Source organism: Haemaphysalis longicornis, unplaced genomic scaffold (genome assembly GCF_048455015.1).
Source record: "Haemaphysalis longicornis isolate Haplotype H1 unplaced genomic scaffold, Haemaphysalis longicornis Haplotype H1 scaffold_3, whole genome shotgun sequence".
NCBI classification, from domain to species: Eukaryota; Metazoa; Arthropoda; class Arachnida; order Ixodida; family Ixodidae; genus Haemaphysalis; species Haemaphysalis longicornis.
In genome coordinates, this window is record NW_027526335.1 from 36,229,001 (window position 1) to 36,256,651 (window position 27,651).

The window sequence follows — 27,651 nt, forward strand, 5'->3', positions numbered from 1 at the left end:
TCAATTTATGTTAAAATTTTGATTTTACTGCTAAATAGTGTGTTTTCATGGTCTGCAATGACACCACAGGAGCCGAGCATTCTGCAGTTGATTGGAAAGCCTTGTTTACCATTAGCGAACCTAGATGGCGCCGCCATACCGTGGCAAGCCGTTTTCTGCCTCCGTTTTCTGCCTCTGGTTTGTTTTTGACCGTATTCAAACCTGGCTTGTTTTCGTTCAGAGAGAAAATAATCATTTCGTAAAACAGAGTGCTTGCTCGACAAATATGGTCACGCAAGACACCGTTGCTTGCGTCAATTGGCCAGTGTCGTCTGAAACTACCCCAAAGCCCCGCTGTCCTGTGCAGCTAAACCAAGCATAGTTCCCGCAGTACGAACAGCAGTATGCATCGGTACTTTTATGTTTACGTGTGCTTTCGTAATTTCCACTGTCGGTTCCACCATTCTTACTGCTTTAAATTAAAAAGAATATGGCCTAAATTCAAGTGCAGATATCTCGTTCGGCAAGCTATAAGCTCTGCCTAATTCGCGTTTGCTTTTGCCGGCCTCCGCCAATCGCAGACCTGGCTGATATGACATCATAGGTTCTGTTGCGGGAAATGAGCGAGTGGGTCGCATGGCCTTTTCCTTTTTAGATGCGACGCTGAGAGGAGCATCTCTTGCCGGCGGCCCTGTCCTGCGTGCGTCCGCGTCCGCACAGCTGCGTCTCCTCCGCTCACCCCCTCTGCTCTCTCTGATAGCGAACACTCTCTCTCAACATCTGCGGGCACGTACGTGGCGCAGCGCACTCTCACTCCGCCGGTGGGCGGCGCTGTGCGCATGTGCAGTGCGGAGTGCCGCGCTCTGGCCAGTCTCTCACTCGACGGTCGTCCGCGTATGCGCTTGCTCTCTTGCCGTACCCGACGATTGCTTGATGCGACGCCAATGGAACCCCCTTCAGCGTCGCATCACACCAGGGTTCCCGCGAGGGGATGTGGGCATAATCTGTTTTCCTAATTATACAGCTTATTTGAGCGAACTTTACGTTGAAAGGGGTGTCCGTATTACTCTAACGAGGCAATCTTTTGAATGAACCAAACTTCCATGAAGCAAACTTGTGTTCATGTCTTCATGGCTCCTGAATCAAGACTGCGGCAGCGTCCGCTCTTTCCGGCACTCCCGAACTGAGGTAGACGCCCGCCGGCCCGTCTGACAACCGCACGTGCAGCTCGCTGTGCACGCCGTCGCACTCCCCGATCCATTTCTGTCTTCCCGCACGGCCTGAGGCACCCGTACCCAACTTTACTAAGAAACGTTGGCCGTACCCCCCACTCACGAATGCAAACAAAGCGGCCACCGGAGCCACACAACCCAGCACGTTGTAAGCGCGGCGGGAACCTCTCTGACTCCCGGGAAAGGACAAAGCTGCCGCTTCGCGATAGAAACAGCGCTGTACCACTCCGGCAAACTTTGTCTACCGAAACGGGAGGACGGGAGCACGCGCTCTGCGCAGTTGCGAGAACGAGCTGTGTTTAATTGCTGAAGACAACACAACTGCCAGTAAATGCATTACATACACAGAACATATTAAGAAGCACTTGAAAAAAAATTTAGCCACTTTTAGCCCTTTGCTGATCATTTAGCAACTTTAAGGTTGCCATCTAGCTACTTTTTCTCTCCGACATTTGGCGATTTGGCAACACTGCTTCGTAGATCGTTCCGGACGTTCCGGTTGTAGCGTATGTTTCGCCCGCGCGTATGTTTCGCTCGTGAAATATAACCAATATGTGTTCTACTGAAAAAGACTCCTTGAATGACCTCATTAAGCAGCAAGGAGATGTTGTGCGGTCGCTGAAGGCAGCAAAGGCACCGAAAGAAAAGGTACGTCCCTGCCTTTGCATCCCCAGCACGTGTGCCTCTGTCAGAAAGCGTTCTTTTTATAGTTTTTTGGAAAATTTGAATGAATGAATGAATAGTTTTTATTGAAGCGGATTGCGACTCGGCCGGTTTTGGTGAACCCACTTTTTTTTTTTTTTTCGGGTGACGCATTTAAATAACCAATCTCTAAGCATTCTTTGCGAGTCCGCATTGAGGTAACTTGCCAATGTGTCGTGTGTCCTACTTATTTAATCGTTGTTGGCTAAATTAGGTAACCATAGAAGCGTGAAACAAGATCGACGTTCAGTCACTTTGGAAAGAACTCCTGGAGGGCATAGCCTTATGCGCAAAACCAGCAAAACTGCTAATGATGCAATGCCAGCAGAACGACGACCCGCAGGGGCGACGGCAGTGCAAGGCTTGCACCCCCTTCGATACGCGCTCATTGCGCAGTTTGGACACTTTGTGAACATTTTGCTCGCATTACAAATTTGGTTGGTGTTTTGTATGCCCTCCACATTTGTCGCACTCGCTGAATCGTTTGTTAAAACGCAGCTGCTAGCGTTGTGTGTAGACGGAACGATAGCTGTCGATAAAGTTGTGCATCCCAAACGGAAGGCCGCACTGCCTGCTACCTCACTCACACCCGATTCACAACTCGCTGCGAGAGCGGCCTGTCTTGATTTTTACCCAACCAGCCAAACCTGTTCACTGACTAGCTAGGGTCATTGTAAGTTATTAGTTAGGGTGTGAATATTGCGCCAGCATTTAGTGATTAATGTGTTAAAAAAAGAACAAACAATATTTTGCTGGTCGCAACCATGTGAACAATCGCCAGCATTTTTTTTGCCGGTAGTCGGTATTTTACTTCTTCCGGGCTAATGAATTTTTGCTCATGCATGTTTTGTTGGCGTATGTATTCTAAGCAAGCATCTAACCAAACCTACCTAACTTAACCCAACCCAACAAACCCGCAAAGTTTGTCCTATCCAACCCAATACATAAACGACCAAAGATCTCGGGTTGTTCCCGGAATCAGCTCAGTTGCGTCCGCAGACGGTTCTCTGCAAGCTGACAATTGTCGCTGCCAGGAGGTAAACCAGGAGTCTAGATCATAAGTGGTACTTGGTACCAGCCTTCGATACGGGGATGATGTTTCGCTTGAATGTTCCCATCGAACTATCCTGCAGCGACTTTTCGTGACTCGGGTCATCAATGCCAATGGCATCCAGCCGCCACATAGCGGATGCGTCAAAGTCCAAATGTCCTGGTGAGGGGCACCACAGAAACATGGCACTGGTAAAAGTGCATGCGGGAGAAGCGAGCCTTCCTTGAACGGTCCAGCCTAGAACTGTTTATATTGCTGTGAGGTCTCCGTTGATTCTGTCCACCCTGCCCGTGGCCACCTTCCAGTAGGCGCCTGAACCAACCAGTATGTTTATTTCATTTGTCTTCCATGTACTCGGCTGGAAGGCGTCCGCTATGCCGTACTGCTTTTCTATAAGGGTTTCCACGGTCATGGTGTCGAGTTCCGGACTTGTAAGGGAGCAAAAAACTTCGGAACTTCTAAAGCTTCCAACATGACCGTCTTTCCACAAGCTTGTCCACGTAGCGTCACCTGCACTCGCCGGCACCGTAGAACCTTGGGTGACTTCGCACTGCCAAACGTTACTAAGGACAGGTCTTCCGTGCCGACAACCATGCATTTCAGGGCCCTAGCCACACCCTGGCAAATGAAGGTGCGTCGGCTGCCGGTGTCTAATAGCACTTGCACAACAAGGTGGCGCCGTACACCCTCTGCCAAGGATCGGGCTGTCTGGAGCAACACTGACGTTGCCCCGGAGTGTCCGCTCGAAGCCATCATGACGGCAGGTGCACTTTCTCCGGCTTGTACCTGGTGTGTTGATCTGGGCGAGCTGCTGCCAGTCGGATTGAACAAGTCACACAGGACGGTTAGGTGATGCTGATTGCAGCTACTGCAGGTCAGGTTACGGGAAACGCTGCACTGACGAGCCACATGCTTCTTTATTCGATGTGCTCGAATCACAACTCCTGAGGATGATCCTGGCCCGTTCTCACGCCTGCTTCGTCCTCCTCTTCATTTTCAACAGGCAGGTCTCGAATAAACAAAAAAGACAAAATGCCGCAAAATAACCGAGTTTCTGAATAAATCAGCACAGCGAATAAGGCAAAGGCAATCACAAGGAACAAAGCTAATAAAAATAAAAACAAAATATGGAAGGAGGCAGTATCGAACCTGCGACTTCGAGATCAGAAACCAGAGGCGCAACCAGTGCGCCAGGTTCACCACGGCTAATTCTGCATCTGGCAAAGGCAGACATACCAGTCACAATGGGGTAAGCCTGAACAGCCAATCGGAAGAGAGTGCCGGAAAAATATCCCTGCCGGCTGCCGGTAATATATCCACTTCCTATTAGCTATATTATATTAATGATTACAGATGATCGGATGTAACTCCAACGATGGCTGCTTTCGCCGTTGCATAAGTGAGCGGTAGAGGTTTGGCTTCTTGAGTATACATAAATGACGTAAGTAGCGTGTGTACGAGGGGGGAAGGGTTTCTTCATTTTGTCTGAGCGTGTGACTTGGCCTCTCTATCTTGACTCCAGGTAAAGCTGCGATTTCAAATTTCTTCCTTGGCCGATGATTCTTGAGATTCCCAGTCAGACCCGTGGCCCGTCGCATTCACATGCTCGGCAAGAGCGTTAGACGCTGTTAGCTTCTTTTTTGACATCGTTCTGATGCGGCTTTGTTTGGCCATGTACTGAAGAAACCTTCCATGAACTTTCCTTTACCCCAAACAGGGCTGCCGTAGAGAAGACGAAACGTCTTTTGTTTCTTGTTCGTAAAGTTTTTAGCAGTTTCTTTGGTCTGTGTCTCTGTTTCATTGCGGAGGGAATGGTTGAATTGCAAGCCCCTCACAGGCCCTCACAAGTATACGGGAGGCTATGAACTAGCACTAGCTCACTGGGACATTTTACCTGGGCATGATTCTAGTGATGACTCCATCTGGACATAAATGCATAACTGTAGTGATGACTGTAGTTACGTCTGGACGTAACGCTAGATACTCTCCTTTTTAAAGGGGCCCTGAAAGGCGTTTTTAGCACACTAATTGAAGTAGCGCAATCGTTAGATTGGGTCATCAACGTCATCTGTGCCAAGTATTACTCTTTTACGCGGAGCAGAAAGCTCACACTTTTGTTGCAAAGTTTGTCGCTTTTTTCTCACCCTTCCCTTCGTGTTTTTGAACGCCGCCATCTTCACATGTCTACATCATCGATTCCCAGATGTTCGTCATGAGCTACACGGTAGCTTTTTCACGCACTTCCGGCAACGAGATGAGTCGTCTGCTCAGCGGCGGCTCGCCGGCTGATCTGCCAGCGTAGTGCCGGAGTGCTTGGACATTTTATGACAAACGAAACAAGTGTAAAGAAACGCTTAACCGTTTGTATTGAATGCAACACGGCCATAACACGACATGGATATTCTCTTACCTGAGTACGTTCCATAAAGAAAGCGTTGAAGCCCCGTGGCACTTCTTTCGTGCAGTCGCAGAGAACGCCCTGAGCCGAATGCCCGGGTTTGACGCATACATTTTATTCAACTTCAAAACAATCCAGAGATGCGTTTCGAACGAACACAACGTGCGTTGCAAGTCTGAACCGCGATTGACAGACGATGGGTTGCCTCCTCCTGCCCGTCGTAAATTCGGCACTCGCCTCGCGTGCGGTTTGCGGAGACGAACAGCAAGTCACTTAACTTTGGTGCACAAGCCGAGATGGCTTTTAGCCACGCACACTGCACATACCCCATGCGAGGTTGAGTCGTACGTCGCTCGAGAAAGATAATCCAGACCATGGGAAGCACTATCCACCCGCAGAAGCACAACGTCGCATTTCATCGCGAAACAAAGGCGCCCACAACACATACACCATCGCCTCCTGTAATGCCAAACGCATCTTGCACTTCCCAGTGGGAGTGAGTGGTATGCCTGCAGTGCCTACATGTTGCGAGGTGGGGCCCCGAGCTGAACCGGGATCACACAACCGTAACTGACTTCTGGAGCGGTTTGTGCCTCTTTGCCAAGGCAACCGATGTTTGAGATTGTCAAAGAATTGGCGCTCGTTCTAGCGCTAGAAAGCTCAGACCCACGCCGGAGCATGTTTTGTCAACGTTGCCGCTCTCCACCACGCGTCGCCCCAAGCTGAACTGGTCACATGATTGAAGCGTTTTGTGCATGGGTTCTGTATCGGTTTAAAATGCCTTTTTCACATGCCGCCGGCAGGAATTACCACCGCCGCGAAATAAGACCCCGCACCAGCAGGGTCACATCTGATACGGCGCTTTTGGATAAACAGTGCGCGGTGCATGAAAGGGACAGGGCGCACGATCCTCCCCGAGCGGCTGCGAGTTCGCCGCCGATTAAAAGTCACGTGCGGCCGATTGCAACTGCAGCAACGTACACCGCGAAAGGGCAAGGCCAGGCCGCCGGACAAATGCGGCCAGATTTTTCGTTTGCTTTTCCAGCCTTAAGTGGAGTACAGGATTCATGGTGTCAACAAAGCTTGCCCATAGCAGACGGCAGTCTCAGGAGCACCATAGCGGAAGTACGTCACCACTGAGGAGTGCAGCATCATGAGAGGCATATGGGAGGGAAGGCTCGCGCGCCGTCAACGGCGAAAGGAGGAGGAAACGCGGCGCGACGATAATGCACGGTTTTTGATTTACGATTTCTCGGCTAATACTCATCGCTTTAACAAAATTCCTGGGGAGGATATTGCTAATACATTGCTTTGTTTGGTTACATGTACATCCATGCATCGGCGGAAGGTGTTTCAGGACCCCTTTAAATCCCAGCCAATAAAATATGTACAGACTCAATGCCAATGGGGTAAATGCATTCTGTCGGGCTTTTTGGATGCAGTTGGGACTGTCCAGGGGTAGAGTACGGACAAAATGCGTCAAAGCCTGTTTCTGATTCCATCTCTACCTCAGGGGGAATCCAGTCTTCAGTGCAGATGTAGAGCCGGCAGAGGTTGGGAAACCATTGAGTATTGATAGCTCTCCACAGGCCTGCTCTTTATGTAACTCTGTTTTCGGTCCCACAAATTTTCTTTGTTGATCTACAGTGATGGTCGTCTGCTACAATCAGGTCCCGCAGCATTATGCCACCATGCTTTGCCCAGCTTTTGGAACTGCATAAAATTTGCCCATTGAATTCTATCTTCTCTGCATAACAACCTTCGAAAGTTCTAGGATGCCTGCCAGATGGAGGGATGTAACTAGCAGAACTTGTGCATTGATGCAGCCACCACTGAGCTGTTTTGCACACTGGTCCTGTTGTCCTACAGTGAATGGCGGAAATGAGCGTGCATGCATCATGTTCACTCAGCATGTGGTAACCAGAAAGTAGTGTTACAAGCAGAGTGCACATTGTCGGGTGAAGTGGCGCTTTCACAAGTGCCGAAAATATTGTGTGAGGTACTGTTCCAGACAGTGACGTTCTGGGGCCGAATTCCACTGTGTGCCGGAAAGCATCCGGAAGTGCGCCAGAAGATATCCGGCGAGGTTGATTTCCTGCAGGGCCTCTGGAAACTCCTGAAAACTCCTTTCAGCCTGCGTCCCGCGAATAAGCTTTGGCTATTATTCGATGACGTCATGTAGACCCCGCGGGGAATCAACCCCTCGGATATCTTCCGGCGCCCTTCCGGATGCCTTCTGGCGCCTAGTAGAATTCAGCCCCTGGTGTCCTCTCCAAGGCACGACAAACTGCGCCTGCTGGTGGCCCTTCTTCTTTTCACCTTTTATCACTACCTACCTGCAGCCACACCTGCCACACTGGCTAAGGCATTGCACTGCTCAGATTTCATTCCCGGTTGTGGCAGCTTTTTCGATGGAAGCAATGTGCGCAATATTTCAGTGCACATTAAATGGTCCCTGATGTCGAATGCCTACTACATTCAAGTTGAAGATAGGACGGTCCCCTCTTGAGGCATTTCCCGCACTTGATCAATGACATCGACGGGTAACGTCTCTGACAGAACTTTACAGATTGGCACATGCTTTGAACACAAACTTTTAGAAAATCAATCTGAAAACATGCCATTGCTGTGTGGCTCTTATAACAAAATAATGCGCAAGCGCCGCTGTGCGTTATTGAATTTGAAAGTAATATCAGGAACTTAAGGGGGGACACTGGTCTTGAGGACCGAAAATTTGCCAAAAAATCAATTTTCTGTATCTATTTTATTTGCAGTCTACAGGTCCCAAAGAATGTACCTGCAAAATATCATAGCTGTATCATAAGTATTCACAAAGCTGTCGCCCTTTGAAGTCGCCTAAATGACCATTTTTGCCTATGTTTGCAAACTTCTTGCCGTTTTCTCAGAACCAATTTTTTTCCCACACGGTCAGCTGTTGGGTACAATATCTTGGGATGTACTTGCTTGATTTACATCATTTTTGCTGCATTTGAAAGCTTATGAACTGAACAGTGCAATAAAGCCACAAAAGTACAGAATTTATTTTTGCTGGCACAAGATTTTATGCAGTTAGTTTTACAAAAACATTGTAAATTGATGACCTGACATTTACGAATTTTACAGCGTTTGCAGAAACCATGCTAAAATTACTGCGTGGTATAGTTGCACTCCCTGGTCCTTCTAGAGCACAAAGGGATAAAAGCTATTTGAGTATTTCATAGGTACATAATGAAACAATTGCCCGAAACGGAGTGACATAACATGTTGCACAACTCTAAACGTACACCCCATAGACGAAAACTGACTGCATATTTGTGCTCGGGATGTTGAAATACATTCAATGTGTAAATATCAGGCACATAGGTTAAAAAATAACAAAAATGTCCTCAAGACCAGTGTCCCCCCTTAAGTAACCTGTTCTTTAATCAAAACATTGATAGTTCATTTGGGCACAAGGTGTAAAATTCTGGTGAAACATAAGCTTGATTAATGCGGACTTCTGGGCTGCGCTTTACTCGTCAGTCATAAGCTTGAGCTTGGTTCATTGGCCAAGCAGGCACGGAAGCCCTGCCTTCACCATCACCTAGACGGAATGCCCTGTTGTATCCGTCCGAGTGGCAGTAGTTTGCTTCTCAGCATTGCATCTCTTTGCATGCTGTTAGCTGGAGTCAGTGAACTGACTGTGCTTGATTTCTGCATTTGTAAATAATAATAATAATAATAATAATAATGATGGTTTATTGTTGTGGTACAAATAGTACAAAGTATCCAATAAGCTTACAGGCTTGCGTGCGTAGCTGGGCAGCCTCAGCACTAGACATAGGCGAAACAGATGCCCTAGCACTTTTAAAAAAATAATAAAAAGACAAACAGGCAAAATATCAGAATGAACATTGAAAAATATCAGTGGCTTAAATACAAGATAACAGAAACGTGATTAATTGTATCATCTCGACATATAACGATACACACAAATAAAAATCTGGTTACAGAACGGCGAGAACTTCGTGGTAAATACAGATTGTACAAAAATTGACTGAAGGCATGGTTTATACCCATGACCGAATAAATTCTGGAGCCTGCTTATAGGATGTGATGGTGGAATTGAGCGGAAACATAAAATAAAATGGTACATAAAAAATTTGTGTCTTTTTGCTGTAATTTGTGTATACCCTAGGTACAATAACTTTACCTGTGGAACGGAGATGCTGCAGTTTTTTGTTATGCCAAAGTATGCCAAATTAGCGAAGCAGTTAATCCAAAATATGCCCTCTTTAAATGCAAATGTTTTTGTCGGTGAGTGTAGCTTTGGCAGGCCTAAAGCTTCTAAACCCGTGCATAATTGCATTTGGATAATACGTAACAAAGGTGTGCTATTTTTTTTTTTCTTCACGAGACAAGTTCAGACACGATGATGATAAATTATTGCTTATTTAGCTGTGCTTTGTAGGCCTGCTGTATTCTGCGTGCTGTGCTCGGTGACCAATTTTTCGGGGCGCATCGAGCTTGCCAACTGCAAGCAACCGCTCTTGTTCTGTCCCCTCTGCCTCCCCCAGTCTAGCCGGATGTTCTGAGGGCCACCTCCCCCCTTCCCTTCTTCCCCCTTCCCCCTTTCTCTCTCTCTCTCCCACTATTGCATAACTGGTGGTGGCCATGCTCCTGCCTTGTTCTCTGCGGTGCTGCCTGGGTGCTGTGCCTCGTCGGCTGTTCTCAATCGGAACGCGCACTATTGCACAGGTAAGTGCTCTGCCAGCTGCTGCATGCTTGCCTCGAGTACAAGTACAGGCCCTGGCTGGAAGGGGCCAGCTGTAAATAGAGTGGCACCTTAGATGTTCGACTGCTGCGTAAACTATTCTTTACAGCCTCGTTTATTTGTCTCCGTTTCAGTTTCAATGACACAAACACCTAAGCGGCCGCCATGATAGGACAGCATGTGTGACGTCACTGTTTTTGTCGCACCACGGCCGGTCTGGATGGGCGCGCTAGAGTGAGAGCGCACATCTAAACCGGTAGTGGTTGCACGTGGCCGGGCTGCTTGACGTCCCAAAACTATGACACAATACACAAGGCAGAGAAGCATGCGCCAACAGCAGCCAGTGCCTTGTTTTCGTCCCAGGAGCCCTGACATCAGCAGTTTGGGGTGAGGCACATGGCGAGGCACTCAACGCGTCATGCTGATGCCGATGTCAAAAGGGTTATCGTTGTGAGCTTTCTTGTGGGTGAAAAGAATAACTACGACGGGACAACGCGGGTGACATCGTGAGTTACTGAAATGCTCTGCATTTAAAATTTATTTAAAATATGGTATACTGGACGGTCACTCCTGCAACTTGCCCGGGGGTATCTCCTTACACAAAAGAAGCTTTTTTACATAGTATAATCTCAGCATTGAAATTTGGTGTCAGTACTCTGTTAATATCCTTTTTTTCATCAAACGAACAGTTCTGCCCCAAATGTGCCCAGGGTTTCTTTGCGGGAACCACTGGTGGCATTTTTGAAACTTGCCAGCCCATACGTACCTCACCTCCAAATCAGCAGTATGCTTTGCAGTGGCATGTTTTTCCTTTCCTCTCTGGTCAAGCGGGTTGTTTGGAGCTTGTGGCCGGTCGTCTGTGGCCCCATTGGTATTCCCGTGAAAGTGCTTGTGTAAGCTCTGCCTGTTGTGAGGAAAGCTGTGGGTTAGCGTTTGTAGTGGGAAGGCTTTAAGGGGAAAACAGAGCGGCGGAATTATAAATTTGAGTGGGAAACTGCAAAATCGTCGAGAGATGCCCGTTATTTCATGTCCAGAAATGATGTGGGGCAGCGTGAAAATGAACCTAAGCATTTATTTGGGGTCGTTTGGTCCTGGTTGCAATGTCTGACAGGCAGCCTATGCCTTAAAAGCTCAAGGATGCTGCCGCATTGTGCGTTATATTTTAGTTTGTCACTGGCCTTGTACCACTGTCCATGCGTGGGGCACGGACTTTTTGTTGGTGTGAGGCCACATCTGGCTACCCAGTATGAGGGCAAATGATTCATCTTGTTCACCACTTGCCTAGATAGTTCTGGCATAATCAGAAATGTTGCTGGTCTGACTGGATGCTTCTCGAAAGTACAGCATTAAATTAATGGTATTGGCAGGCCGCATGTCGCTGAAGTCGTCAATTTGCTGACTGTGAAGTGTGCATGTCAGTTTGTTTGTTTGCTTCTCATGCATTTGTTAAAATTTGTGGAGGTGCGGAGTGTTGGCTTTGATTGAGTGTCGCCTGACTGTGTGGCCCCTGCAGATTGACGAGGAGGTGTCCAAGCTACTGCAGCTTAAGGCCCAGCTAAGCGCCCCCGAGGATGAGCGGCACAAGTTTGTCCTCAAGACGGCCAAGGCATGTACATGCTCCTGGCTCCCCATGCAGTGGTGGCTGACGGGGAGGGGTGTGTGCAGGGCACCCGGGACCACACGCCGGCCCAGATGGTCCTGCGCGAGCGCGTCTTCTCCACCATCATCGCCTGCTTCAAGCGGCATGGCGCCGAGGCCATCGACACGCCCGTCTTTGAACTCAAGGTGAGGCCTGGGGCGCCCGCAGTGGCATCTGGAGCAGCCCTGGATCGTACTTTATGTAGGATGCCGGCTGTGTTTATGCCCTAAAATTCATCTGCGTGCATTGCTAGTATCACGGGTCCCTGAGGCACTGCTGTGCACACTCGTGAATGCTGCTTTGGGCCTGTAGTGTTTTGTTGAGTAATTGGCGGGGTTAATGTGGTTGCGGCAAAGCGGATGTGGAATAAAGTGAGAAGGAGACAAGGCCCGGCCGTTCTCTCATATCGCCACACCTACTTCTTCCTCTTTGTTCTTTGTCAACATCCTTCCCAAGAAACTTTGAATGTTCCAAGCAAGGAACTGTTGAGCGGCTCCTGTGATTCAGTTTGTTGCTGCCCATATAACGTTCTTTCACTTGCTTAGTTCAACTAAGTTTGCTGCATAAATTGCTATGGTCCGTAGTTGCGACTCTCGTGACGCCACTTGCCGAACACAGTATGAACCTTCTTGCATATACAGTTGAACCTCGTTATAAGAGACACTGATGTAAGAGACAAATGGGTATAAGAGACACTATTCACCCACATGGTTGGCTGCCCTATCTTTCCCATTAAATCGACCTCTTTTATAACAGACATTGGATGTAGAAGATTGGTTGTAAGAGACAAGTTATCCTTGAAGTTTAATCAATAACCTTGCTTGTAACAGACATTTTAACTTCAGATGCAGTGCCACCAGTCACTAATTGCAGTTGCTTCCATTGTGGAAACACAGGGGGACGACAGACGCCTGCAGTCGCTATTTATTATAACTTCAGCAAACACAAAGTGGTTCAGTCAGCTATGAAATGACGATGAGAAGCCCTGCCAATGGAAATGCAACTGACAGAAGTGGTCGAAGCTTACTGCCATCCATTGGAGCGCGACCGCACATGCGGGCTCTCCCACTCGCGTAGCTCCCAATCAAGAAACACTGCAGATGTTGAGTCCTGCAAGCGTAATGAATAGCCTGAGCGCACAGCGGAAGAAGCTGTGTGCTCTGGCTATTCATCAGGCTTGTGAACTCAACATATACGATTCATCTTCCACAAACAAGGAAAGGAAAAAAAGTTTGTAGAATTGGTTGTAAAAAACAGTGTAAATACAGTCATGAAGCAAACAAAGTTTCATAAATTCTGGAGCCAAACATTAATTAGAATGAATCTTTTGAAACATGCTGTAGCGTTTTTTTGAGCTTATTTTAGTTATACGGTGCCCACATGGAACTAGGGTCTGATTTGTAAGTGAAAACATGGTTCCCTGCTTATAAGAGACATCTCGTATAAGAGACAGAAACTGCTCCCCGGTACGTGTCTCTTATAAAGGGGTTCAACTGTAGCGACATGAAAGCGCTTCGGCATGCGAACAAAGCACCAAACAGACCTAGCCAGCCATTATGCTCCATGATTGTGTTGTTCGGCTTTTTTCCGACCTTTTTTGTGCTCCTCATGCGCGGCGTATGATGGGCCAGTAATGAGCTACACAGCCAGTTTTAACTAAAGGTAGTGGAGCAGGCATTGAAGCATACGAAATCCACACGGCTGGGCGGCACTTTAGTGTTGACCCAGTGTGTGTACGCTACTGGCGAAAGTGAGATGCTTGGGTGATGGACAGGGATCGCCGTGTGTTTCGTGGGACCAAGGAAGGGAAGTTTCCCAGTGTGGAAAAAGAAGTTTTGGAGGGCCTTGACGGCACCTCTAGCAGGTTTGGGTATTGTCATCATAATTTGTGCTCTGCTCTTTAATGTCTGTATGGCTACCAGTTCGCTTTATCGGTCGAAAACTGCCTCCCGCACACAGCAAGCAATCCAAGTTGCACAGTTCATAGCCAACAGTTGAAAACAATGAAGCGTCCCATTTTTCTTGGGACCTCATTTACCCAAAATTTCGAAGAATGACCACTTCTGGAAAACAGTGTAACAAGAAACAGAGAATGAAAATTTGTTTGGCAGGATTCGCTTGCCTCATGCATTTGGACACTTAGCAAAATCTTTGCAAAAAGACATTTGCTGGACACGATTGTGTGCCCCGTGAAACGGGGACACAGGAATGAATCTTTGAAAGGTGATTTGAAAGAACCCATGTGGTCGTGTACTGGAGTACCGTGAGCATCAAACTGAATATCCAAAACAGTTTTGTCTAGTTTTATTGCTATCCTCTGTATAAGAAATGCACTGCTGCAAGTTTGTGTAAGCAGTCGTCCTGGATGTGGTGCTGACCTGAACTGCAGTAATGGTGACCTTGCGTGCACGCAGGACACCCTGACGGGCAAGTACGGGGAGGACAGCAAGCTGATCTACGACCTGGCCGACCAGGGGGGCGAGCTGCTGTCCCTGCGCTACGACCTGACGGTGCCCCTGGCCCGGTACCTGGCCATGAACAAGATCACCAACATCAAGCGGTACCACATCGGCAAGGTCTACCGCCGGGACAATCCTGCCATGACCCGGGGCCGCTACCGCGAGTTCTACCAGTGTGTGAGTAGGGCCACTGTGTTGGGGGAGTCCACCGGCGGCAGGCCCTGCTGCAGCCGCCGCTTTCCTGTTGGGGCAGGACCTGGACATTGCGGGCCAGTACGACCCCATGCTGGCCGACGTGGAGTGCGTGCGCATCCTGGCCGAGGTGCTGGGCGACCTTGGCCTGGGCAGCTTCCTCATCAAGGTGGGTGACCCGGTCACTTGATGCGTGCGCCGTGCACTGTCCAGCCCTTGCAGAGCCCAGTGGGCAGCTCTTGGTTGTTGCTGTCACCGGCCGGTAAACAGGTTTCCCACACCAGGCAATAGGTGACCGGTAAAAAGCGCAAAGGCTCATGGGTACGTCGTCTGCTCCCGCCACTTCCGGTTCGAGATCTCGCCTGGCCTCCCGTACGCCAGCGGCTTTCACACGTGTGTGTGCGTGCTGTTTACTTTACCTTTCAGAGGAGCCCCTAGTAGGATTCATCGTTGTTACACATTGAATGTGCGATGCACGAGCTTTTTTGTTTTCAGTTGAAACACGTAAACAACAAGAACGCGCGTGTGTGAAAGCCGCCGGCATACGGGAGCTAGTCGAGCTCTCGAACCTGAAGTGGCGGAGCTCCGCGGGAGCAGCCAGTGTACCCATGAGCCTTTGCGCTATTTATCGGTTACCTATTGGACAGGCCTAAAGTGAATGGTCACTGTTGTTCTTCTCGCGCACCTAGGGTGGCTTGGTGAATTTTGAGAGTGCGGCTCTTCGTTGCTGAAGCAGGGTGATGGCCTTGACGACGCAGTTGGAATTAACGCAGGGAAGGTCATAGTATATAACTATGTATATAGTCAAACAAGGAGGACAGCATCAGAAGTGTCTATGAGGGACAAATTCCTCCTCTGTAAAGCCAGTAGTGCAGCTCACAGTACTCTAGATCAGAACGCTGGACTGGGCTCGTGTATGTGTTTTAAGCTTCCGGGTCCAGTTCACACGCATCTAGCATCACTGAGCCAACATGATTGGCTACAGCCAGTCAACCAGCTCCCCCTGGGTGGAAAGAGAAAGCAAATATACACAATTACTCAAATATCCTTGCTCTTGCGGGAAAGGGTATTTCACCTCCATGTGTATAGGGATCAGGCAGCTGGATGGGTGGTGCCACCCCTTGGTGCTCCTCTCGTTACTAGAATGGGGCACCGTATTGGCCACGTCTGTAAAGATGCTGGATGTAGTGGAAGTATCACTCAAGGGGCCACCCAGTACTTGCTATTGCTTTGTACATACAAAAGCAGGTGGTATGGCTGTCAGCCAACACTGGCTGGCTTGGAGAGGAGTGTATTCTCAGACTAACCAGGAGCTGAAGGACAAGCTCCTGCCGTCCAGTAGCAGGCAACAATGAAACTACCGAAACCGGCCCAGTGAGTGGGAAAACCTGACTTAGGCCAAGGTTTGGACAGAACTCAATGTGCGCAGATATGAGAAGGCGGCTCATCTGGCATCACGGTAGCAGCCCGCCACCCGAGGTTATCAGCTGTAAAGGGGAGTCTTCTTTCGGCCATTGCACTGCAGAGGGGTGGGCATTGGGGACTGAGGTGTACGATGACAGTGCTGCTCAAGTGGCCCGCTTCCCAGCTGGAGTTACCAGTGTGCCTCTGTGTGGAGAACCCCTTGGTTCCAACTGCAGACGCTTCAGGTTGTGTGGAGGTTCCATAGGTGTGACACTTGCTGGCCGCAGTTCGTTTGTAACTGCCGTGCAAGAGGGCAGGAATTGCTCTTTGTCGTGTAGCCATTGGTTATTAGGATTGCCTTTGCTGGAGCCCATTCCGCAGTAGCGAGGAAGTGTGTTGCCTGAAGAGCCGCTCTCAGGGAGCTGTCTCGGGCGGCTGTGTGCAGGTAAACCACCGGGAGATCCTGGACGGCCTGTTTGAGCACTGCGGTGTGCCGGCCGGCAGCTTCAGGGCCATCTGCTCGGCAGTGGACAAGCTGGACAAGGTGGGGGGGCAACCCTGTGCGGTCATCCTTCTTTCGGGCAACATTTGGCTCTGTGCTTTCTCTCTCCTCCCTCTCAGCTGCCCTGGGAAGATGTCCGGAAAGAGATGGTGCTCGAGAAGGGACTGGCTGAAGAAGCGGCGGACAAGATTGGCCAGTTTGTCAACAGGAAAGGCACGTCATGCACTGGAATGCTCGGTGCCTCCTGTGGGTGGCTGCGGGAGGACAGTGTGCACACGGGAGGAGAGGGCAGACCTGCATGCACCAGCAAGCTGTGTTGCTTGCTCGAGCGCATAATTTGGGCCAGCACTTCTGTCCAGGGCACACTTTTACTGCTTATAGCGCTAGAAAACTAACAAGTAGTACTTTTAACAACACCTGGGCTTTGCTGCGCTCCCTTATGCCAACCTTCTCGCGTGGTACTCGGGAGGTAGGTGCAAAATGAAAACCAAATGTCTTAAAAGCGTCCGGGCTCATATCCGACATGTAGAGCGCGCATGGTGCTGCTCTAAGCTCAAATAGTGCACAGAGCTACTAGGCACGATATTGCGCTTCAGTGCAACATGCAGAACAAAGGAGAAGCCGGCACGGTTTACAAAGAACGGCGGCTGGCGAGAGCAAATTGCGATGGAGAGAGTCGTGTTCAAAAGCTTAACAGCTCACCTTACCGGACATTACACAGCGACAAAGGTCGACAAGGGGCCACATTAACACCCACTCGGTGCTAATGTGGCCACAAAAGGGGTCACTACAGCACTGAAATCCTGGCTAGCTACAGCAGCCTCCCCTTAAATGCACTCAGGGTTTGGAAAGACTCACTGACAAGGGGATGATAGCTGGAGTGGAAAACGCTTGAACTATGAACAAAGGAAGGAAGACATGATGCAACTAACGATTTATTTACACACATATGTGCGTGCTGATTGTATGAAGAACAAAAAAAAAATTGAAACGTGTGACTACCATCGAACATAAGATTCATGGGGCTCAAGCTCGGTTATTGTTATGATGGGAATTCTGTGTCTCGTTTAGATAAGCTGAGCTGGCATAGTTTTATTCTTTCCCAGACACCGTGCTGAAGGCCTCCCATATCTCATTCTGACGTGTGTCCCTCAGTAAAACTGAGTATACTTGGGCTTGCATTCACACGGCAGCATGAATGCACGCCGCCGCGTGCACCCAGGGCATCAACATTGTCCCCTTAACTGACAGTGGGCCAGCTGCAGAGGGCCGAGACGAACCAGGGGTGCTCTTCTAGCCCAGTAGTTCAAGTAATTACATAGTGGTTGCATCAGCAGGGAAAGCTAATTACAATATGCTAACGTTTGTCCCGTCAACTGGCTGCAGAAGGGCTGGGGTGGTTGAAGCGACACATGGCTGTTGAGCAAGGCAGGACTAATGGGCCTGTCCTCGTCCGATGATTACAGGGCTAATGGCTCCGTCTTAAACTAGGAGGCGGCAACATGGTGAGGCAGCTGTCTTTAGCTGGGGAAGTTCTGAAAGCCTTCTGGCCGTAATACGGCACAATTGTAGTGGTCAGGTGTGAGAAGAAGCCACAACTCTGCAGTGCTGTGAAGTTCCTAAGGACAAGCCAGCAGTGTGCTTGGAGAGTGCCATGCCCATCAAAGAGCATGCGAGTAATTGCATTTATGGCCACATTTTTGGAACGGAAAATAGTTTTCAAAGTTTCATTTGTAGAACCCCGCTCAAGCGGACATATTTTTTGGCGTTTTTATTTGCTATGCTTTTATTGTGCTATGCTTTTATTGCAGTGACTGCGAAGCTCTTGTGAGCATACTATGTTCATTCCCAACCATGTCTGCAGCATAAAATGTGTGGCCTCAGCATTATTGGGTCCTTGTATTACCTCCTCCAGTCCATGGAATTGACAATGCACTAGCTTTGTGGGAAAATCGGGCCTCTTTATTTGGAATACGGTTCTTTTTTTAAGTTTCTTTTTTTGATGGGGTAGAATATACCAAGAACATCTAAACGCAGAGTTTAGCATGTATGTGTAGTGCTCGCAATACAGATAAAAACAAAGAGTGATATTATACTGCACTTAAACTAGCGGAAATTCAAGTACACAAAATAAGAATTTTTGCAATTTTAGAAATTTTAGAATTTTGTTTCAAAATTTTAGCTCGGAATTTTCTTTTGGACTTTCGTAATTTTATGTCAGAATTTCAAGTACACAAAATCGCACAAAAATTTATTTGTTTAAACATATAATTAAGATTTTTATTTTTGTAAAAGAATCATCTGGAAGCACACTGTTTGGTGCCTTCGTTCAAAAGGCCCACAACTGTGATTATAGCTGAAATTGCTTGCATGTGGGGCTTCCAGATGTGGCTCGCTCCCGTTGCGGCTCATATAGACACTGTTACACAATTGAGGGCATTCGGGTCCATGTTGAGGTGTTGTGGTAGGTGAGCGGCTTGCAGGGGAGTTGCCTCCGCTCTGACGATGAAGAACGAAAGCCAAACTTTAATGCCTGAGGAGTAGACAACAGTGATGATACAGGTAGCAGCACACTGGCGTGCTTACAACACAACAACTCGAATGGGCAGTGAAATGCGAGGACACACTGGCCTCAGCTCGTGGAAGGGCGAGAATAAATACCCAGAATTTCTACTGTCAACAGACATTCACCAAAAAACGCAAATGCTGTGATGGTTTCAGATGCCAGTTCACGCAGTGTTGGAAGAGAGGGAGGGGGGGGGGGGGTAGTCCCATGGCCACCGTTTGCACAAGGCTTGTTTGGACACCCCTTGCTGGAGCAGGTTCTTGCAGTGGCCTCTCACGTGAATCACACGGCAGCCAGGCTTGTCGAAACATGAAAGCTCGGAATAAGCTGGCTTCACCACCACACACACAGCTTCCTTGCATTACACAACACTTAGCCGGTGTATCTCGCGCTTATAGGACAACGCCGAAGCATCCCACGCGGTTTTGTCACAACACTTGAAAAATAGAGCTTTTTTTGGAGCAGCCCATATAGAAACTGTCAGAAATAGAACTTTTGCCAACGTGTGAAACCTCACTGAAAGTGCCGATGTGTGCAGCCTATCCCGGTGACTTGCACTATGGGAATGTGCGAGTGGCCGCTAGAGCTGCGCGAGCTGGCGCTGGGTCATAGAGTTGCCCACAAAATGGCTGCCTCGACATAGGGAGCTGATTCATCCCCACCATCCCGTTTTTAATAAAGCCTACATGCAGTGGCAATATCCTTAGTAAAAATTGCAAGACCTGGCTTGAGTGGTTTGTCAGCAAAAGAAATTGCTCGCAGCCCTTTCAAACCCTAGGAAAAAAGTCTTTTTTGGTCAGTACCAGTAAAGTTTTTGAATGGAAGAATGGTTGGGCTCAAAAACATAAAAGACATGCTCATAAAAATGGAGCTAATGTGATGAACTTTTTAATAATGTAGTTTCAGAAATGAGTTTAAATGCAATGTGAAATTTGTCTACAGAGTTTTCAGAAAACTTGAGAAAAAAATTCTAGATATGCTTATGTTATCAAATGTACAGTCTTCTTGTGTGTATTAGCAATAACTTTAGTGAAAATAAAGTTTTAGCTCAAGTGGTTAACCAGCCACAAAAAAAATTGTTGGGGCATTTTGATAGGCCTGACATTCCAAGCAGGTAAGAGGAGTGGCTGAAAAGTGGGAAGCAAGAGATGTTTCTGAGGTACTGTGGGCAGTGCAGGGCCTCCTGTGTCTCTGTGGTCAAATGAGGTGGCGCGAGTTGTTCTGTTTGCTACGAAACGAGCAGTTGCATGTCCGCATTTTGGCGGCAAGAGGGCCGTGCGAGTGGCAGCCACAGTGCCTCCCCTGGTGCAGGTGGTCCCGAGCTGGTGACGGCCCTGCGGTCGGATGAGCTGGCCCACAATGCGTCTGCCAAGCGAGGCCTGGACGAGATGCAGCTGTTCTTCGAGTACTGCGATCTGTATCGGATCACCGACAAGGTACGTTGGGGGGGCCAGTTGGGGTGGCCAAACGTTGTGGCTGACTGGAGCATGGGACTGGTCATCCACTCCACAAAGTGAGCCCACCGTCCTCGGGTACAAGCCCTGGAGCAGTGTTTCCTGTGGGCTCTGGAGCGTGGCCACTTTTGCCCAATCCACTGCTGGGCAGAGCCCAGTGGTCGAAGGAGATAATAGGAGCCCTTCCCTGCTGGGAGCATTACGTGACAAACAAGGGTGCCCAGCCAAGGGGTCACGGTGTAGGCCCGTGCATCTTGAACTTGTTTCACGGGGCACACTGAACAGTGCTCAGAGCGCAGGGCTGTTGCCGCAGAGGCCACGATCGCCCTCGTGACCCCTAGCCGGTGCAAGCGCTTGGCGATGAGGTTGCATTCACGGCGTACATTCACGTTTTTGCAGCTGAAAGAGAGATGACATTTAGTCCCACAGCCGCTCCCCCCTTGCCCCAACCTGGAGGCCCTGGGAGGGATCCAGCACCTGGTCTGAGGCCTGGCAGCTGCACAGGGCCTGCTCCCAGCCGTTGGGAGGATCGCTGGGGCACGAAGGGTGTGTGTGCAGTGCGGTGATAAATGTATGGTAGTGGGGGAGGGAGAGACAGACTTTAATTGAGCTTTATGTGGCTCAGGGGCAGCTCCCGAGCACCTCCTCTTACAGTTCATCACAGGTAACTGGGTGGGAGTGTGGTGCATGTCATGCAGTGGGCTGCACAGTGTTACGAGGAAGGGGCTTGATCAGGAGTTGTGGGTTGCTGTGGTGTCAGAGGAGTGGTGAGTTCCTGTGTAGTGTTGTGGAGTCCCATCGCTGTAAGGCGGCCAGTGAGAGTGCGTGGGCGCAAGAGGAGGGTGTCGCAGAAGGCTTTGCGTACGAGGCCGTTGAGTTGTGTGTGCTGGGTCTGTGCGAGGTCAGCCAGTGAGGAAGCTTTGGTGAATACAGGTGTGGGCGGCAGACAAGGTACGAAGTTTCGGCTACGTATTGTTTGATGTGATTTACTCTTATGTCGGGGAAGGTGATATGGTGGCCTACAATATGGATGTTGAGCAACGAGTGCCGAAAAGTGAAACTCAAAGCGGAAGAAAATTATTTATTGGCGTTGCGGCCAGCTTCTGGACAGCGCCCTGCCCGATTCGATGCACGAGCTGCTGTTTCTCACTTCTGCCTCATCATCTTCGTGGTCAGAGGCGACAGCGGGCTGAGAGATTGAACGTACTCTGGGCCCCAGCAAAGTTGTTAGGCGGTGGCAGGTTTAAATGGACAGAGTCTCTGGATAGACCTGGTGCTGACGAGCCCTTCCCGCCATTTGATCTTGCTCGACCTAATACGACCGTCCATGCTTCTGTAGACTTCTTGCATACGATGCAGCTTCTATATTTGACAAGGTGTTTCCTCAGCTTAGACAAGCATGATGTTCTGAAGGCGATACTCATTCTGCCACCTTGTCCATAAGTTTCCAGTGAGTCGCTCTCTATACTGTTGCCTTCGGAGAGCGTCTGTGTGCGTTACCGTGGTGGCGGGGATGTGCTGGTTTCCGTGGTGGCTGGAAATGCTTCTGGCAGCCCGCCACCCTGGTGAGTTGGAGGCCGTTGCACAGAATACATTTGGAGTTGCACGAATGTTGAGGAGGAGCATTGCAGTTGAGGTTTGCAGAAGATTTTTTTTTTACTGGACGTGGAAGCAGCAGCCTTGCTTGGAAACCCGCACCACACTACTCATTGCCTGGTGGGTGCTTGTATAGTTTTGTAGGCGGCCGAAGATAGTTGCATTGATGTGGGTGACACTGCGCAACAGTGGCCAGTTGCCAAGCGGGTTCTGAGCACGAGCCGGGTGACAATGACGATAACAGTGCTGGTGAAGATGGTGATGGTGTTGGTACAATTTATTTCACCAGTTAGCAGTTCTGAGCGGCTTGGTTAGGGAAAATGACGAAGCAGTGGGTGGCGGTGTTCCCCTCCAGGCAGCTACATCGGTCGTTGATAGTGTGCTGTGGAGGCCACCTGTCGGCCTGCTTGGGCAACCTGGGATCCGTGCAGGTCGATAGTGCTTCAGGGATGCTCAAACAGAAAGCTGCTCCCTTCCTCCGTGGCGGGGTTCGCACGAGGGGTGTCGGAGACACTGGGAACGCGATGTCATGAGTCGTCCCATAAGACAAAAGGTGACCTTCGTGGGGTGTTTCTCATGTAGGCCCCCTTCGGCCTAGATGTCGGGTCAGAAGTGTAACTGACACTGCCCAGTGGAGGAGGCCTTTGAAGATAAACTCGTGGTTCTTGGGGACCAATTTCACAAGGAGGGGGGAGGCATGCAGGGGGCCTTGGGAAGGATGCACTGTTGGATGCATGAGGGCAGCAAGCACATCGTGGGTGGCTACTTTTTCCCCTTCCCCGCTGCGCTTCTGTTGCCCTTGCGTGTTCTGGAGGTGCCCCAGTGCATAGGCCCAAGGTGCAGCAGGCCTCCTGCCTCCGGTTTTTCTGGACGCCAGAGGCAGGCTGGAGTGAGTCTGGGACAGACGAGCGCTCTGCCTTGGTTGGCACGTTGCGGTGCTGAAACCTGAGTGCTGGTTTTGCACTGTGGCAGCAGCATAGGCATGCAGGGGCCTGACTGTGCTCGGGTGCCGCAAATACTGTCTCTCACCCAGGTGTCCTTCGATCTGAGCCTTGCCCGAGGACTGGACTACTACACGGGCATCATCTTCGAAGCTGTCCTCACAGGTGAGTCGGCCTCTTTGCACACTGGCGGGTGAGCACAAGTGCGTGCAGCTCAGTGCAAGCGGCTGTCTTCGCTTGGTGACTTGCGAAACCAGAGACTGCTGTTCCAAGTGCCTGCTGGAACGAAGAGCAAACTTCTGTTTTAGAGGGGGATTAGGACACAGCAGGAGGTGTGGTCTTTTCAATCCATAAGTGAGAAAGGTGCCTTGAAACAGCGCTATATCTGCACACGGTGCCCTAGCCTGGTTGTGTGCAGAATACCCCCTGGTTGTCTGGCCAGACTCACTGCTCCCACAGTGGTGCAGGCATGTGCTCACATGGGATGTCACTCATGAGTAATGGGAAGCGACATTGCACAGAGGAGGCCTTGCGTAAAATGGCAACAAGTGTCCTCCGGAGTTGAGGAACAGGCTGGTCTCTACTGGTGTCATGAACACATATGAAACGCTTGCGGCAGCAGCATTCGCTAATTACCTATGCAGAGAATAGCAAGAGCATGAAAGCGGGTGTCGCCGTTGCGTATGCTTTGGTCATGTCCCAAATTGTGAGTATAGTCAAATGGAATTCGCAAAGCTAGTTTGTGTTTATATGAAAAGATCTGTGAGGCAGGGACGTCTGCATGTAAACTACGTTTATGTGGCAACTTTTGCTGAACACACAGTCATTGAAACATACCAAAAACAGGTAGTCAATACGGTGCCTCACTACCAGAAGTGGTAAGCCATGTTTCAGTTTTGAGTTTGGGTTTGTGTGGGTCAATGCCAGCGCTGCAGTTGTTCTCTTTGTGCCAAAGCACATATACACTATGTACGGCCAGCACCGAAAGGGGAAGATCATTAGTGCAGTTGAGCACAATACCAAGCTGAACAACCTGAACAACCTCCACATCACTGGAGTCGCTCAACTACGAGGCAGTTCGCCTCCACAGTTGGAGCTTTCCTGGCTCTTCCCTGTGTCGTAAGAGGTGTGTTCGCACCAGGCAGAGAATCTGCTGATTCGGCACTGTGCCCGCAAGCAGTTGGTGCTTATGTCAACACCATGCCAACGAGAACTCGCCAGTCCGTAACAGGGGCAACTGTCACACCTTCTACACTTATGTACACTTTTGTGCTGTTGTATCATCCCTGCAATCTTGCTTGAAGCACCACTTGGTTGCTCATGGGTGGTTTGTCCTGTTTAAAGTGCGTTGTTGGGCTAGTTGGTGCTTAGATGGTTTTAGCTGCTCAAGAAAAGACTCAGGACAAAGGTGGAAAACAGACAGGACCACAGTGCAGACTAACTGATTTGTATACCAATATTGTGTTCTGTTTCCATCCCACTTTTCTTTTGTGTGTTCCTTTTGTGACCGCTCCACTGGGCCTGTTGGCACTGCTTGTCTTGCCTCCTTACTGTTCTGCGAACAGCATGAATGTGCACCAGCTGGTCCAGTTGGACCACCAGTTTGTTCCCTGGATCTGCACCAGGATGTGAGCTCTGGAATGTCCTGTCGGCAAGGGGTGGGTTCTGTGCATACTTAGCGTGAGCGGCTTGGCAGGAGGACGTGCTGCTGCTGCTGCAGGAGGCGAGCCGGAGGGCGTGGGCAGCGTGGCGGCAGGCGGCCGCTACGACAAACTGGTGGGCATGTTTGACGCCAAGGGCCGGGACGTGCCCTGTGTGGGGCTCAGTGTCGGGGTGGAGCGCATCTTCACGCTGCTCGAGGCCCAGGCCGAGCGGGGACCCAAGCTGCGCACGAGCGAGACGCAGGTGTTTGTGGCCTCTGCCCAGAAGCAGCTGGTGCGGCCACGCATGGAGATTTGCGCCGAGCTCTGGGACCAGGGGTTCAAGGCAAGCGTCCCCAGCCGTTGTTGCTCTGCTCTTGGAGGCGCCCTGCTGACCGAGTGCGCTCTGCTGCAGGTGGAGCACTCGTACAAGCAGAACCCCAAGCTTCTGGTGCAGCTGCAGTACTGCGAGGAGCGGGGCATCCCCCTGGCGGTCATCATTGGCCAGTCGGAGCTGGAGAGGGCGGTGGTCAAGCTGCGCAATGTGGCCACCAGGGAGGAGGTGGGGGCGCACTGGATGCCAGCTGTAGCGCTTTGCTGCGTCTTAAAAGCCGTGCCAAGGGACAAAACACTTGCTCTCTGTAGTGCATACGGACATACCTGGGCTCAGGTTGCCGAGGAGGGGGTACCACATGTAAGAATGCAAATAACCAGTGCGAACAAATGCCAGCAAGAACTTAACTGATGCATCAACTATGGCAAAGTAGTCTCAAAGAAGTCAGGGCTGGGATCAAAAGGAGCCTGCCTGAAGCCCCACTGAGCTATCCTGAGCCTAGGCTCAATTTTTGGAGGAGGGGGAAGAAGATGGTTACATTTCCAAAATTTTCATGCAAGACAAGAGACTCCCGTCTGTTGGCTTGCTTTGGGTGTTCAAGCCCTGAATACATTGAAATGCCTGCCACGTTGGGGCCACCCATGGAGTGAAAGTGTCTTCTGGCCTGTACGGGGGTGGAGGGGCACGCTGTGCCATTTTCTGCAGAGCCACGGCGTGCCAAGTGTTCGTGTGCTCGCCATTGGCTGCCACAGTTTTTAACAGCGATGCTGTGTAAGCTGCTGGTTGGACCTCCAAATGTGCGCAGGAAAGCCTCGCCAAGCTTTACCATAGCTTTGCCTCACCGCGCTCAGGCGGGACTTGTGTCGCCACCTGTCAATGGCGCGATACAACTGGTACAAGCACGGCTTTGGAAACGCGTTGCGAGGTGGCTCACTCTGTCGCTTGTTGCGACGAGCGGAAGAGAAGAATTAATGCCAAAATGAAAGAAGCCAGAAGGCCGAGAATAGTAATAAAAAAAAGAACGTTATTTAACTTCATTACCATCCCACACAACAGACCACACAAGCCAAACAGTGGCCACCGAACGAGTTCAAAAATTTTGAGAAAACTTTTGTCACGCTGCACCCTCCACTAGTCGCAGAAAACTTGATTGAGTCTCGAAGCATACCATGCATACACTTAGCCGAACCAAGAATTAACTAGGCGTGGCTGCCAGCTTCGCTATTTGACCAGTCTTCGTGCCACGAGTGTGAAGCTGCCCCAATTTTTTTTTTCTTCCATTTGTTGAGTGTGTAGCCTTTGCACCCAGCGGCATGCAAGCTTGGCTCACTTCTGTTAACGAGGAGATCCGCATATGTGCACTTCTGCAAAAACCCAGGCCTCCTTTTGCGAAAAGACCAGAGTCCAGAGCTTGTCACGCGCGCCATTGAACAGCAAGTGTTTATTGACACATAGCCACGGTAAAGAGAAAGGACATAGCGCATGCAGTGAGCCTAATTTGGTATACAGCTTCTTGGCCAACTTTCTGCGTGGGCATGCGTCATGGCCTGGGGGGCACCTAACCAACCTCTTTTCCCAACACCCCCTGTTATGTGAAGGCTTCAGCGATCGAGGCCAGTGGCAGTTCCATTTCCCTCATAGAAGCATGTACTGTGTGCACGGCATGCTTCCGAGGTCATGCAGCAAAACATGGTGGGGCGCACATGACCCCTGCATGCAGCCTGCACAAACTCTGCTCTGTTCCAGGTTGAAGTTCCTCGAAGCCAGCTGGGCACCGAGATCCGCAAGTGCCTGGAAAACATGAGCAGCCAGCAGAACCACTGAGCTGGGCCTGGAAAGGGGGACCGTTGCCGTGTGCATGGCCGGTGGCCAGCACCTCAAACTTTTTCTGGCAGCGAGATAGAAGGCGCTTCGCAGCTACTGCCGCAAGCTGGTACTGGCCACTTGCACTGTCCAGGATAAGCAGTGCGCGTTCCTCTGTGCTGCATCCATACGCTGTTCACGGTGCTTGTGTTTTGCTGGGACATAATAATAATAATAATAATAAAAGATCTTCGCAATTTTCTCAGTGACTGATTTGTAGTGGTTGGAGTTCAGACCTAATCCATATCATTTGTGCAGGGCTCTCACTTTAAATGTGCAGTTCTTATCTTTCAGCTATTTTAAAAACAAACCAAAAGAAATTCAGGGAAGCGAAGCTGTTGTAGGTGATCATTGACGGACACAAAGCCGAGTTTTAGTATCGGTGTGGTGTCGTGGTTGACGTCGGCGGCACGGCATTTCAATGACCTTTGTGGTGAGCAAGGCCAGAGTGGTCGAAGTTTGGGTCGACGTTTTCGTACGCCACTCTGGAAACGCGACTTATTATCTCTAGCGGATGCTGTGCCTGCCAAGTCTCTCAAAACTCAACCTCTTCCTCGGCCGTGCGAACTATTCGTGACTGAGCCATGTGGAGTCAATGATCATCTACAGCAGCTTCGACATTCAAGTAGCGGCTCTTCTACGGTACAAAGTGCACACCCAACTACACGAGGACGAACAAACAAGGGGCGTACGCTATGGCGCGTCTTGCTCGTTCTGAGCAAGTGTTGTTATGATGTGGCGAACGCTGGAGTTTTATTTTTATTTTATTTTTTGTGGCCATTGTTGGCCAATCTACCTAAGTGGATATCCTTAGCTTTCCGAATGTGCAGTGAAGGCACACGTGCACGACCACTCACTTTGGACACCACACACAGGCAATTTGCTTAACAGCTTTGCTGCTAAAAGTATTTTTGTTCAGTATTCATTTCAAACCAGAGAAGAAGAA

The 27,651-nt window shown here is 49.8% G+C and overlaps 1 protein-coding gene across 3 annotated transcripts; it reads left to right on the forward strand.

The window, feature by feature from the left end:
* Positions 1 to 1,662: 1,662 nt before the first annotated feature.
* Positions 1,663 to 26,907, forward strand: Hisrs (histidine--tRNA ligase). 3 transcript variants are annotated; one of them, XM_077702920.1, is made up of 13 exons: positions 1,700 to 1,859; positions 9,919 to 10,099; positions 11,629 to 11,721; positions 11,781 to 11,900; positions 14,169 to 14,390; positions 14,467 to 14,574; positions 16,255 to 16,353; positions 16,431 to 16,524; positions 20,189 to 20,313; positions 22,961 to 23,033; positions 24,565 to 24,854; positions 24,924 to 25,070; positions 26,589 to 26,907. In XM_077702920.1, the coding sequence occupies exons 2-13, from the start codon at positions 10,016 to 10,018 to the stop codon at positions 26,664 to 26,666; spliced, it is 1,533 nt and encodes a 510-aa protein (XP_077559046.1). In that variant the 5' UTR covers positions 1,700 to 1,859; positions 9,919 to 10,015; the 3' UTR covers positions 26,667 to 26,907. The 3 variants fall into 3 exon arrangements, with proteins under 3 accessions (XP_077559045.1, XP_077559047.1, XP_077559046.1); XM_077702919.1 differs by lacking the exon at positions 9,919 to 10,099 and having other exon boundaries at positions 1,663 to 1,859; XM_077702921.1 differs by lacking the exon at positions 9,919 to 10,099 and having other exon boundaries at positions 1,665 to 1,859; positions 24,589 to 24,854.
* Positions 26,908 to 27,651: the final 744 nt, after the last annotated feature.